This window comes from Aquila chrysaetos, chromosome 10 (genome assembly GCF_900496995.4).
Source record: "Aquila chrysaetos chrysaetos chromosome 10, bAquChr1.4, whole genome shotgun sequence".
Lineage (NCBI taxonomy): Eukaryota > Metazoa > Chordata > Aves > Accipitriformes > Accipitridae > Aquila > Aquila chrysaetos.
Genome location: NC_044013.1, coordinates 20322261 through 20336567, shown reverse-complemented (window position 1 = coordinate 20336567; position 14307 = coordinate 20322261). Strand labels below are relative to the sequence as shown.

General features: G+C 38.7%; 1 protein-coding gene across 17 annotated transcripts in view; it reads right to left on the bottom strand.

The window, feature by feature from the left end:
- DOCK10 (dedicator of cytokinesis 10) overlaps window positions 1–14307 on the bottom strand; it is a 138129-nt gene that overhangs the window by 73611 nt on the left and 50211 nt on the right. For all 17 annotated transcript variants that reach the window (XM_030028583.2, XM_030028584.2, XM_030028574.2 and 14 more), the window contains exons 4-9: window positions 14147–14229; window positions 9073–9145; window positions 8624–8755; window positions 8217–8351; window positions 2613–2796; window positions 884–969 (exon numbers count right to left, since the gene is read on the bottom strand). In XM_030028583.2, coding sequence (XP_029884443.1) covers window positions 884–969; window positions 2613–2796; window positions 8217–8351; window positions 8624–8755; window positions 9073–9145; window positions 14147–14229 — 693 coding nt within the window. The remainder of the gene's footprint in view (window positions 1–883; window positions 970–2612; window positions 2797–8216; window positions 8352–8623; window positions 8756–9072; window positions 9146–14146; window positions 14230–14307) is intronic.

Genomic DNA, 14307 nt, shown 5'->3' with positions numbered 1-14307 from the left:
AACTAAACCATTAGAAAGTATCTATCAACAGACAAGATGATCAGATACTACTGTTGTCCTTAATACATAAACTCAGTTATATTTTATCTGGTTGATTGGTTGTTTTGTATTTATTCTGGGTTTGTTGGGTTTTTTTAAATTCTAGGTGACTACTTCATATATATGACTACAACCTACAGTAAAACCAAGACCAAATTCTGTCCTCATTTGCATATACAGGTTTCAGTTCAAATCTGTGGGAGTAACATCCTCAAATAGCATTTGGCTGTGTAGATAGATACTATCTATAGTAGCTCACTGACAGAAGATTACAAAACAGATCATACATTCATTTAAGAAAAAGCAGTGAAATATTTCCAATCTAGCTTTTCATCAAAAAGCTTCTTAGCACCATCTACAATTATCTCATTCACATGAAGCAGTTTATGAGATCCAGAGGACAAAATGCCTCCCCTGATACTACATGCATCTTTCAATGAAGTTACAGAAGGCGATGAGCAGCTCACAGCTCATTTCCTTGCAAGTCACACAGGAAATCTTGGCTCTCCAAGGGCCAAACTCTTCTGAAATGCAGTTAAAAAGAGTAAATATTTCAGAGATAACTGCAGCGACCAGATCCTTACTGACTTTGCAGGTCTAAATCAAACCTCTCTAGGGAACATCCAATTTCTTTACATCCAGTGGAGCTTTTCCTCATTTAAACAAAGCCATCAGCTGTTCAGAAAGAAAAATTTCCTATCATTTGTCATGGCTCTAACAATCACAACAGTCTGTGCTATATTTTCAAACCTTTCACAACATTAATGATCATCTATTGGCAGGCATTTTTCACCTATGTAGCACTGTCCACTAAGCTTGTAAAGATAAATATAACATCCATTACTTTTGCAAAGTCTGGGTGCAAGGTGTTCTCTGAAGAATCAGTCTCTTCTTGAGAGCAATCATAATTCACCGAAACTTCTGCAGGGTCTTGAAAAGAAGAAAAAATATGCAAATCTTTTTATTATACTTGCTATTACCATTGGGTTTAAAAAAAGAAGAAAATCTATCCCCATGCTGTACCTTTTTATTCCCTTTAGTATCATCAGGCTAACAAATGGAAGAGATGTAATGTAAACCTCTGTCCTCCTCAACCTCATCTCCCACTGCTGCTTGCTGTAACTTAGTCTATATTTAAGCTTTCAAACAAGAGGCCTGACTCTAGTCAGTGAAATGTCTGACACATTCATCCATGACAAATATTGATGCCCACAACAAAGACACCTTCCTTTGCTCTCTCCGTCCCTTCTGAGGCAACACTGAGGGTTTATGTCAACTGAAAGATTTTGGACTCCCAGGAAAGTGAGTCCTCAGTGAGGCAGACAGGACCTTACCCACTCTTTGGGAAGGGGAGGGATGCAGTCTGGACTCCATGAGCTGCAAATCTATGGATCCAGAGGACAGCACCCTACGGCAACCCCTTTGCTTTACTTAGCTCACCAGGACTGTTCTGCTTTCACTAGGTAATTCAGCACAATGTGAAACAAGCCATTACAGTCATTTAGGGCTTCTCTACCAAGAAAACATCATGGCTTTTGACAAGTTAACTCCATAGCACATTCCTGTTGCTTGTTATCAGGGTTTTTACCAGTAGAGACTTCTGTTTTCTGTTAGAGTTACGTCTTTGACCTTTTATGCACATATTTGTTCCTGTTTCATTAATATCCCTTATGGGTGGGATTTTCAAAAGTACTTCTCCGATTCTGAAGTGCAAGTCTCTTGTGCCTCCAAATTATAAAAAACATCTTTGACTATATGAAGAGTATCCTGTCCCTCCAAAATCAGAATTTATTATAAACACCAGGCTAAAGCCTTCAATTAGCTCTGAACTTCCCCAAGATTCAGATGCATGTGGATTCAATGCTTTGATTCAGCTCAGAACACAAGCAGTTCAAATCTGTATTAAGGTTTCAAGTGTTTTCAGTCTTAGAATTTCAGCTGGGCTTCATCCAAACTGAACATGGATTTATTATGTGGAGGAATGAGTTACTGCCACATGAAGAGTGCAGTATAACAGAGCATCTAATTCTTTCTTCCACAGTGAAAGCATATTAATACGCAAACTCACAAAAGCAAGAAATAAAAAGTCAATAAGCTTCCAGGGAAAGAGCAATATACCACAGCCAGGATTTTTTTTTAACTATTAGCTCCAGATTTTTAAAGAAAATAAAATGCTGGAAAAAGAACTGATCTAACCTCTTTCCGGCACAAAACTCTTTAAAATCTTCAGGCTCCCAAGACAGTAAAACACAAAGTACTAGCAAGATCATTGACAGAGAGGACTATATTTGAAAAAGAGCTGCATAGGCAAAGCAGAGCCATGTTGGTCCTGCTGACTTTGTGGGGAGCAGCTTTACCTCCCCCACAGCCTTTTGAAAATGATCTGTGGGGAGTTAGCTGACATTGTTCAAGGATTGCCAAAAGACTGGTGCTGCTTCATTAGAAATCAATAGGTACAGAATCCATTACAGACTTAGGCAGTTAAAATGACTCAACAGTGACATTTGAAGGTTCAATTTTTTGCATTTCATTAAAAACAAAACAAAAACAATGAAAAGACTATTCACTCTTACCAAGTTTCAGATCAGTGAGATCTGCACTTTTCCTCTCCTGAATGGCTCCCTCTGGATTTATTTGCAGGATTTTGTTGAGAGTGAAAATCCAGTCATCCATATCCTGCTCATTTTCAGCTGCCAGCACAAAGTATGTGAGGTCATTCATTTTCAACTCAAAGGCATGTTTCCTAAGCCTGTTATTCTGTTGGAACAAAAGGAAAAGAAAAATAAACACTAGAACTGATTATAAAAAGGTACTGAAAAAGGCATCCATGAGATGAGACTTGTATATGACCACTCCTTAAAAATAACATTCAAGCAAAATTCAGTGGCTTAAAAAAAAAAACAAAACAAACAAGTAGTGTTATATTAATGCAAATTTATGTGAATTTATTGTTGGGTCTTTGTACATCTAAGATCTTCTATGGCCAAATATATGTCTTCCATTTAGCCATAGAAATCTAAGACTATGGACGATAACACTTCAAACTACAGTAGGGAATAACTCCCAAGTGGAATAATGAAAGACCTCTAATGGCAAAGTACAGCATTGCTACATAAGTATATATGAGTTGCCTGGAGAGAACACCTCTAAAGCCCAAGTCTCCTACACCTTACCAGCACATCAGACACTCAAAAAGATATTAAGTAGTGCTAAGTCAGACAAATATTTGCTCAGTGGGAACAGGACTGAGTTCACCAAATTCAAACTAGCAAGCAAGCAAAGCCAACACGTGGTCAAAGACTGTTCCATCCCTGGCTGCTGAGATTGGACCTGAATAGGTCTAAAGGTAATTGTGAACAATTTATAAAATCTTCTGTTTTGAGGTATTTGGGGATGCTGCTAACAAGCTACATAAAGGTAACAATTTCTGAGCATCTAATGAAGTTAGAAACATTGCGGTTAGGATGAGAACATGTCTACATAATTTTATTTTTATATTTTTCTGAAAGAGATTCTGAATGATATGAGTCTAAACTTGGAATAGAGATTAACCAGTAAATCTCTCCAGAAGATTACAATAGGACAAATTCCTCTATGTGAAAAGATTACAATGGGTACTTCCTACTGTCACCTTTGTATTAGAAGGATTTTAAAAGTGACTACGGTGATTACAACAATTCTTTGCAGGAGGCGAAAGGTGAGGTATAGTGCTGTTCAGTCATTACAGTGCTATCCTTTTCAAGTACAGAATAAGAGCCAATGCCCAGTATACTGGCAACAGATTGAGTTCTAAGATCTGTTCTGTATCACCGATTTTACCTTCAGTAGATGGTTAATCCATCAATTTTTGTCATAAGAATTAACAGGTGCTTAGTTACTGAAATAGCTCAATAAAATTAAACAAAGTGATGTGATCTAATATAAGGTGCTTCATTCCTCAAATTTATCAAATTAGTGAGGCTTTTATCTCTTACTATTATGAAAGCAGTTGCGCCAATTGTCTCTCCTCCTTGCTTAAATCTGAAAGAACACCGACGTGTCCTACCCCCTATTACTTCATCCAACTTTTACAACCACTGACTACGGACATCAGTGCCACTGGTTTGTTTTCAATATTCCAGAAAATTGCCATCACTTTGTTGACACATCTAACCTTGGACTGTTGCTGACAAATGAAAATCAATTCATCCACCCCATAAGTAGTCATTTCACTTAATTTTATTTTTCTTCATTAACAGTCTCAAATAATATGACAATGGTATCCTGTAGTTCTACAAACTATAACTATTTCTCAGTACAGTCCTGTACCAACTAGTTACTAAGAATAGCTTCTAAGCCAGATGGTGAGATGATAGTGATATTTTTAAGAACAACAGAGACAAAATCTGATACTGATTAGCAGAGGAGGAGGCCGAGAACCCAAGACACTGAGAATAAAGTTCCATGAACATTTTTTTATTCCAGCAGCAGAGATGATTTAGAAGATTCCTACCCAATCTGTTGTTAATCACTTGCTCCAGTCCTTATATTACATGTGATGACCCAGCTCAGGAATCAGTTAAGACTGAACAACTTCTTCTGGAGCTACTCGGGTCAACAGAGTCAGTCAAATCTTGGCTTTTCAAACTGACTTGGGACTGTGTGTGTGTGTATGTGCATGTGTATGTGTTATTTTTTAGTTCTGCTACTGGAAATTCTCTTGGTAGGAAATAGTTTTCCTCTCAAGTACTTTATTGAGGTGAATATTCTTTCAGGGCTATAAATTTTAGTTCACCCAACATAGGGTAAGAATAGGGTTGGGTTTTGCAGCAATTGGTTCTCAGATGTCCAATATTTTTCTTGATCCTGAAATCACTCTAATCCTCCAATCACTGCATACATTCAAATTAATGTAAAACAAGGACTAAAATTTCACTGAAACCTGTTTTTACTGATATAACATGAGGGCTTGACCAAGAGCAAGAACCTGAACAAAACTATGCCAAGAATCTTAGGTAGGGAACATTCAAAACTTTTAAAGATAGATTATTTGTATAAGTGGATTATGTATACCAATTTATGCACAATCTATAAAGAAAAACGCTACGTTTCAATTTATCTTCAGAAAGTACAGAATTAAAATGAATGCGTTTCTTGTCTATATTATGTACTTCCCCTTACAGACATGGCCAAGATCTTTAAATCAGGTACTGTAACACTATTAGACGTTATCTAATAGAGCAATACATCTCACATGCTGAATCTTAAGAACATTAGGGCAGGAAAACTTCCATATCCACTTTTCCATCTGCACTTCAGACTTCTGGCAAGCAGATGAGATCTACAGCAAAGTCTTTGTTTCAAATCTAAAGCCAACTACTTTCATCCTGATCAGTTAAGAGGAAAGAAAAAAAAAAAAAAAAGGTACCATTTCTCAGTTTGCTTCTCTCTAAGTCTTTCCATATGGTGTGTGAACCCTGAGGCTGACTTATAATCTTCAACACTTAATTTCAAGTTTAAAATTTCTTCCAGAAGGAAATAATACAATATTCAAAAAGAAACTATGGATGAGCTATAAATGAAACATCAGGCTAAGTCTAACACCTGCAGGGTCATTCTTCTAAAATAACAGTATTGTTTTGGAAGTATTTTGTATTTTATCTGGAGATGATTTCTCCAGAATGTTTACTACAATTTAGATATTCAACCTTTATCAAACAGGAGCTCAAAGTCATTCACAGAGCGTTAAATGATTTATAGTGGTATTAAAACTCATTAAATCAGAACTTTCACATCCCAGTTTTCCTCTACATCTTCAGTTTTACCCAACTCTTTCTCCACATTCTATGGTCTCCTTCCTTATGGCAACTCTAAGCTAGGTTTTGTTTTTCAGCCTTATGATTCAGTTCATCACAGACTTTGATAGCTGATGATACTTGCCCTATTACCCCCTTGGGTAAGACTCACTTCTTGCTAGTGAAGACAGCTCATAAATTTGTGCATCCTATTCTAAATGTCAATCGAATAACAATCATGAAAACTAGTGTCTGAGGGTAGGCGAGAGGAGAACACACAGTTCAAACCGTTTGGGACAATTTGCAGGAATGCTGTAGATTTAAAAGGCAGCTGACAAAGTTCAGGAGGAGGATTTCAAAGGTTTCTTGAGCTTTCTTGTCAGAGGTTAGTCAAAAAGGCCAGAAATCTTGCAGTCAAGCCATTCTGCTATCATGGAGTATCATCAGAAACAACACGGCAGAACAGGCACCCTCTGGGACAGCATTAAATCTGTACCTAAAACCACACTACAGGGACATTCAGGGCTTAACTAGAGCTTTGGCTGAGACCCATCTTAAAAGAAAGCACACACTGACAGCAAGCAGGAGCAATCAGTAATTTCTAAACAGGATTTCTGTAGAAGAATCTCCTCTATGGCTTCTGCCACACTTCCAAGCTACCTCTTAGGGTCTTTCAAGCCAATGGACTGACACAGGCAAATATCATTGTCCTTCTACATATATATCTCCATCCTGTCCTATACCTGTTTGAAAAAAGAAACACCCTTTTGAACTACACAGGGAAAACAGTCATTCCCTACAGAGCTGGGTACTTTCCTGGGTGCAGGAATGAGGTTTTGCAGGGGGCTGTTGGAAATATTTGTTCCCAGAGCAAATTACTCACGTATTATTTTTCTTGCTCCAAAATGCCTCTTCAGGGGTGAAGGGAAGACTTCCCAACCAACAAAAGCTTGTGATTATCAGGGGTCTTCCCTTGCATTACCTGAAAGGTTTCTTTCCAAGCAACCCTCAAATCAGTCTGCACTAGCACTGTTACCAATCTTTACTAGTTAAGTAGTAAAAAATAAACTATAGTGTCCTGGTTGTGGCTGGGACAGAGTTAATTGTCTTCCTAGTAGCTGGTATAGTGCTATGTTTTGGATTCAGTATGAGAAGAATGTTGATAACACGCTGATGTTTTCAGTTGTTGCTAAGTAATGTTTTAATGTTTAGACTAAGTCAAGAGTTTTTCAGCTTCTCATGCCCAGCCAGCAAGAAGGCTGGAGGGGCACAAGAAGTTGGCACAGGACACAGCCAGGGCAGCTGACCCAAACTGGCCAACGGGGTATTCCATACCATGTGACATCATGCCCAGTATATAAACTGGGGGGAGTTGGCCTGGGGGGCAGATTGCTGCTTGGGAACTAACTCGGCATCAGTCAGCAGGTGGTGAGCAATTGCATTGTGTATCACTTGTTTTGTATATTCCAATTCTTTTATTATTATTGTCATTTTATTATAGTTATTATTATCATTATTAGCTTCTTCCTTTCTGTTCTATTAAACTGTTCTTATCTCAACCACAAGTTTTACTCCCCGTCCCCCCCCGATTCTCTCTCCCAAATCCACTGGGTGGCGGGGAGTGAGCGAACGACTGTGTGGTGCTTAGTTGCTGGGTGGGGTTAAACCTCAACATATAGCTGAAAAAAATAAAAAGGAATTTCCTTATTTAGTGACACATGGGGCTAGATCAACCATAGTAATATATTATTCAAGATAACATCTTGTTTAGAATGAAAAAAAAGAAAAAAAAAAGAAAAAAGAGAAATACATTAATAGAATTAGAGGAAAGGCAGAGCAAGAGGGAGAAAAAGCTAAGAACTCAATCTTAGGGGGAACAAAAAATAAAAGGTGATGTCAGACATTTCTGGCTATTTATTTTTCCAAGCCACAATAAACAACAAGGCTCTGTCCCACCTGCTGCCATTAAGGCTCTCTATCACCTCCAAAAGTGAGGATCTTCAAGGAGGCTCGGGATACAGGATTAATTTACCACTTGCCCAACAGACGATGCTTTGTAACCTAAGTCTCTTTAACGCACAACAAGCAAGCATGCTCTTAGTAAGCATGAGGTAAAATCTGGCAGCTAAGAAAAGAATTTCAGAGAAAAGAAACATTTTACAATATTTTTTCTCATGTGTGCCATGGGCAAAGAGCATATGCATGATCTGCATAATTCAACTATGGTTTTTTGTAACCTGTCAGTCTGAGCACTTGGACCAATTTAAAGAGCAAAACTAATGGTGTTTTCATTTCATGAAACTGCTAATGAGACCACTATTCCATTAATGTATGTGTTCTTCTACTTGCCTTTTTAAATTTATCTGATACCCAAACAATACAATGAAATAAATTGAAACTTACCTGTATGACTCCTGTACAAGAATCCAAGAAAATACATCCCTTTGGCTCCTTTGATATTTTTTCATCTTTATAAAAATTCATAATATATGAGTTATCCGACAACTGCGTCAGCTGGAAGTAGCGCTTTTTGAATGACTGAAGTGGGGAAAAAAAAAAAAAGGATGACAATTGTTGTACTGCAAATTATTTTCACTGATACGTTCTTCACAGGTTTTAAAATAATAGGCAACTCCTAACTGCACTTCAATCGCACTATTTTGCGGACAACTGCAATATTACTTTACTATCATTTAAAGCAATGTAATCAAACCTGAGATAAACAGCTAAATGACAATGGCAAACAAGTGTGCCTCTGTGGGGGATATAAATCCAAATGGAATAAAGAAAGAATAATGCTGTCCCCTTACCCGAACAGTAATGCTATTGTTTACAGTGCTGTTGAAATTCCCTTTATAAAGCCATCCAGACTTGTAAACTCCTGCTGCTAATCCTCCTCCTCCACCACCACCACCTTTTGAAGATGAGTGGGATGTTGTATCCTGTATGAAAGACATGATTAATACTGCATGGACTTGCTTTTTGAATTCTGATACGAAAGAAAACTGTAATGTATGAATATCTGCTTGACAACAAATAATCATCCTTTCATTCCTTTTAAAATAAGATGTTATTAATATGCCTGCTGTGCACATGATGACATAAGAGACAAAGAAGTTCCACTAACTTCAGAGTTATTTAAGATATGAAATATTTTATAGGAGATAATGAGCCTCCGTTACCATTCTTTATTTGATATTAAAGCAATAAATAACTCTTCCCCAGGGGAAAAAAACCCACCGAAAACCAGAATACATACTTCATCCTTATCCACATCTTCATGATCGATTTCAAAGGAATGTGATGGCAGTTTCTCTGGTCTACATTCATTTCTGGGAGGGGAGGAAAAATGTCATTTATTTTATTTTTTTTTTTAAATAATCATGTATGCTATTTCAAGGAGGCAACCATCTCAAGCCCCCATGGCATCTTCAGTACACCTATTGCTGTGATCCTGTTACCTCCTTTAAAAAAAATCACTAGTTTCAAAATATAGATTTTCTTAAGCCCCATATATACTTTTTTTTCAACACTATGAAGTTGCAACAGTTCTATACAAACGATGAAATACCACTTCTTGTTCTCTTCACTGCTCTTCCTCCACAAGAGGCATCAAAACCCAAACAATTTCCAAAGAGAGATCCCATTTAAGCCTGTTGAATGAGAATGAACTCTTTAATAGCTTTTTCTAACCCAGAACATTAGAACATTCAGCTTAAAGCTTCTACATTTCTTCAATATTTCAAGATTTTTTTTTACTTTTCAATATGATGAGTACAGCCTTAAAGTAATTTTTAAAAATATGCAGATGTCTTTCAGTTATCATACGAAAACCTACAAAAGTTGTCATGCTAAAAGCCATCACTTATCAGGAAGACCAGAATTTTCCAGAACTTACATCTACCCAGCCAGAGAATGGGAACAGAGCAACACTACTCTCTACTGTGCAAGGAAGCAAATCCAAACAGAAGTTGAGAAACCACACACTCCTAAGCTAGTTTCCTCTCTCAATTTAGCAAACTTTAGCCCACACTAGTAAATAATGTTAAAGGTTGCTAATAATAAAAAAAAAAAAAGTGGTAACTGTGACCCATTTCATTTTCTATTAATTCATACACAAGTTACAGATTAGGAAGATTAATGAGCAACACCTGTCTCCACTTCACCTTCCCCCCTTCAAAGTCAGTGTTCTTATGACGCAACTACCCCACTGCAACTGAAGTCAGCATTTCAGCAGAGCCAGGAGAACCAAGTGCACACACAACACAGGAGTGTTTTACTCTGTTTTAGTTTGTTCCGGTTTTGGTGTTCCTTTAATGTAAACAACTGATCAATATTTTGAATAAAAGGAATATTTGCAATCCACTGACATCTAATGCAACCAAGGGCAGCTGTTAAAAATTCTTACACAAGCACTCCCTCCCACTCAAAAGAACCCAAACCCAAAAATCTCAAATCAAATCCCACCTTTTACTAAAAACATCATTCAAGCCTTCACATTTTTGGACAAAAACCCTATTGGGTTATTCATTATTCAGAGCTAAAAGTGCACCACAGTTTTGTTGGGGTGATGTGCAGGTAGACTGACCAATGCTTTCTGGTCACACATGGACAGCTGACACCACTGCACACATTTGCTTGAGGATCTGTACCAGTAACAGGACAAGTTAGTCAGCTACTGAAAAAAACCAAACCTCAAAACAAAACCCGAATCCTAATGCCCTTGATGCTACTGGGGAGGGGAAGGAGGAGTCAGAAGTTTGCTGGATTAACAGGGTGCTGACCCCTCACCATACAATACAGCAACTCTGCCCTGCTCTGCCACTCCATGCTCCTGTCCCATTAAACCACAGCCCTTCCACAAGCCTGGGTACATGGTAAGTTTCTTAGAAAGAAGGAAATCCTTCTGTCCTCTCAGCAGAGCGATAAAAGAGAGAGGAAAGGACAGACCACTACTGCTTCATGTGTCAGATCTCACTGACCACCCATGAAACACCCATCCACTTGGACCTCTGTGTCATTCTCCATAGCACAAGTTTTTCCCTTCCTTGGATGGGAATCCTTTAGGGCATGCTCCTCATCATTCTAAGGCAGGCAGATAAAGTGTGGTAAGGACGTGATCCTGTTTGGTATACCCTCTTTTTCTCTGCCTACTGCCTCTTCAGACCCATATGAAGATGCCCAATTCCAAGGGACCAGACCTGAAATATCTATCAGATGTTCCAGGTTTTCTCCAAATGGCAGCAAAAACTTTGCTAATGACTATTTCTGTTCCCAGACACACTGTCACCACAGCACACACTAAGCAACCACTGTTCTTCCTCCACCCTTTGACTTGCTCAAGAAGCAAGAACACACCAGTACAAAGCATAAAAAATGGCATAAAAAGAGGTAGTGAGAGTTCACAGAGAGGAATTTAAGGGGCAGAAAGACCTGAGAAAATCCTCAAAGGAGGAACACACTCAGAGAAAAACTAAAGCAATTGCTAAACATTTTGGTCATATGCACACGTTGTTGAGCTCTTCCTCAGTGTCACAGCACTACTTCAGTGGAATTGCACCATGGACACGCTGAGTATGTTGAGTCCTCACTGCCTGCCCCAGGTGGTCAGCATCACATTGCAGCTGCTTCCCGATCAGAAGGGGTCAGTATTCAGAAAGAATAACTTCGATAGCTGATAAAAATCTGCAACACCATGCAGCCATTACTTGACATGTTGCATGACTCTGTGAAACAGCACAGCATGGCCTCATGTAGAAACAAGTATGAAGTCCTTCAGCATTGCTGAAGGCTGCTGAGTCCAAATTTGTGTGTTTCTAAATGGCAAAGCCCACAGGAAGGTTCAGCCCACTCCCAATGAATGAAGTACTTTAGCCACAGTTAGATCTGGTATTGTAAATGATGTTCCTTTCTCATGATGCAAAGCTAAACACTTAACACTCATCCAATCTTCCCTGATACAATGTTTTCCTATAAAGGAATTGATACAACAGTACGTTCAGATTTCTGATAGTGCGACAGCAGTTTTGCACAAATGAAACTAAAAAACTGTGGAAACTTGGCATCCAGAGCTATCAACAGTGAGATACAATACTATGACAAGGACGTATCAAGCCACTTTATTTTTAATGAGGAGATTTAGTCTAAACCACTGAATTTTGTAACATGCATGTGCAAATCAAGGTCCATTGATGTCGAAGAGGCTGGAAATGGTATGAAATGAGGTGGACTCCAAACTAGCTCCGTTTAAGGTATGTTAAGCTCAAAAGCCATGGCGACTTTCAGCAAAATACAGACACTCCTACTATAACTTTGCTTCTGAAACATTAACCAGCGCTGCATCCAAACCATTCCTGACTGCTATGTTCTGATACAAGACAAAACAAGATCTCTTGTTTTGTTATAATCCTCTATGCAAGGGGGGAAAAAAGTAAGATGTGAGACACCATAACATCCCTGGAGCATGAACTCATGGAAGCAAATCATATTAAGCACCATATTAAAATGACCTTCACAGAAAAGGATGTATGTAATCAGCCAAAATGTACTTTTGTGCAGAGTAATGCAACCACGTCTGTCAAATGCATATTTCATAAGAGTGAAGATACTTAAGGTTAAATTGAAAACTGCTGTGCTGCAAACATTCTTCTTGAGCACTAAATACATTTATTTTCTAAACCAATCAGTACACTGGGTACTTAAGAAAAGGTATGTTTATAATCTCTGATTAACAAAACTTCTCTTAATGGCTTTTTGTACTACCATATTCACTGTTCATAAAAATACCAACATACAAGAGAGAATGCAGATACAAGGGAAGGTTTGCAGCACAAACCCCTCTGAACACAGCATCTAGAGGGACCATAAGTATCAGTTTATCAATTCTGTGCTGGTTTTGGCTGGGATAGAGTGAATTTTCTTCATAATAGCTAGTACGGGGCTATGCTTTGTATTTGTGCTGAAAACAGTGTTGATAAGACAGGGATGTTTTAGCTGTTGCTGAGCAGTGCTCACACAGAGCCAAGGCCTTTTCTGCTTCTCACCCCACCCCACCAGTGAGTAGGCTGGGGGGGCACAAGGAGTCGGGAGGGGACACAGCTGGGACAGCTGAACCCAACTGACCAAAGGGATAGTCCAGACCATATGACGTCATGCTCAGCATATAAAGCTGGGGGAAGAAGAAGGGAGGGAGGGATGTTCGGAGTAATGGCATTTGTCTTCCCAAGTAACCATTACATGTAATGGAGCCCTGCTTTCCTGGAGATGGCTGAACACCTGCCTGCTGATGGGAAGTGGTGAATGAATTCCTTCGTTTGTGTTGCTTGTGCATGCAGCTTTTGCTTTACCTATTAAACTGTCTTTATCTCAACCCATGAATTTTCTGACTTCTCCCCTCGTGATTCTCTCCCTCATCCCACTGTGAGGGAGGCGAGCGAGCAGCTGCATGGTGCTTAGTTGCCAGCTGGGGTTAAGCCACAACAAATTCCTACAGCAGTATGTTTAGGTAGTACTAGTTTCCATCCAACCCAAGCCTGGAGCACCCATTCCTGTGTTATGTGCATGTAACAACGTTTTTCATCCAGTATAATGATTTTAATGCCTCAAATTCCAGGAAAGCAGGCAGTAAACACAGCTCATTTGGGCATTCAGTGATTTCATTAACTACTCCCCAAAACAATCCTCAGAGCACAGACACAAACCTGCCAGAAACAGAAGTATGGGTAGAAACTCACACATGAAAGAATGAGCACCGAATTCTTAATTTCTTTCCACTCAAGTCAAGGAACTTGTTCCTTCTCCTCCCAGCATCTTTACGCTGATTTTAATGTACTGCCTCCAAGCACAAAAGGGATGCCCACTTACCCAGACACCTGCACATTTCTGCAGCCTTGTATCACCAATGTGTGCTGTACACATTGCACCCAGTTCTTCTGTTCAGTGCAGCTATAAAGTACTAAGTGAAATCCTACTCCTCTGTTACACAGGGTAACTAAAAGGAGAATTAATCCCAGTTAAAGGTGAGTGACATTTATGCATTATTAAGGAAAACGGAAAGCCAGCTTTCCTGTATCAACTGTGCTTTGAATACGCAAATATGCTTCTAAGGATTTGAATCAGCACTAATAGTTTGTTGATACTAGTGAATTCTGCAGAGTCTTGAACTTTTCCTAAAGGACCTTTTCTTCCCCTTTTTAAAAATACAAGGCACTATAAATACGGTAATACAAGCAGAGCACATAAGACAAAGGAAAGTGCAAATATGGACAAAGCTCAGCAAAATGACACAAACCTAATAGGAAAGAAAAAAAAAAAGAACTTAAGCTAGATCTTACTGCGGTAAGTGTCGAAAGTCTTCTGAATACTGTTCATATTTGTAGTTCACAACGTGCCACTGGGAACTGTAGTATTTACAAGCCTAAAGAGAAAAACACAAACAACAACAATAGAATTACTACAACTATTTAGACTCAAGAAGGCTGGAGAACTAAGAAAG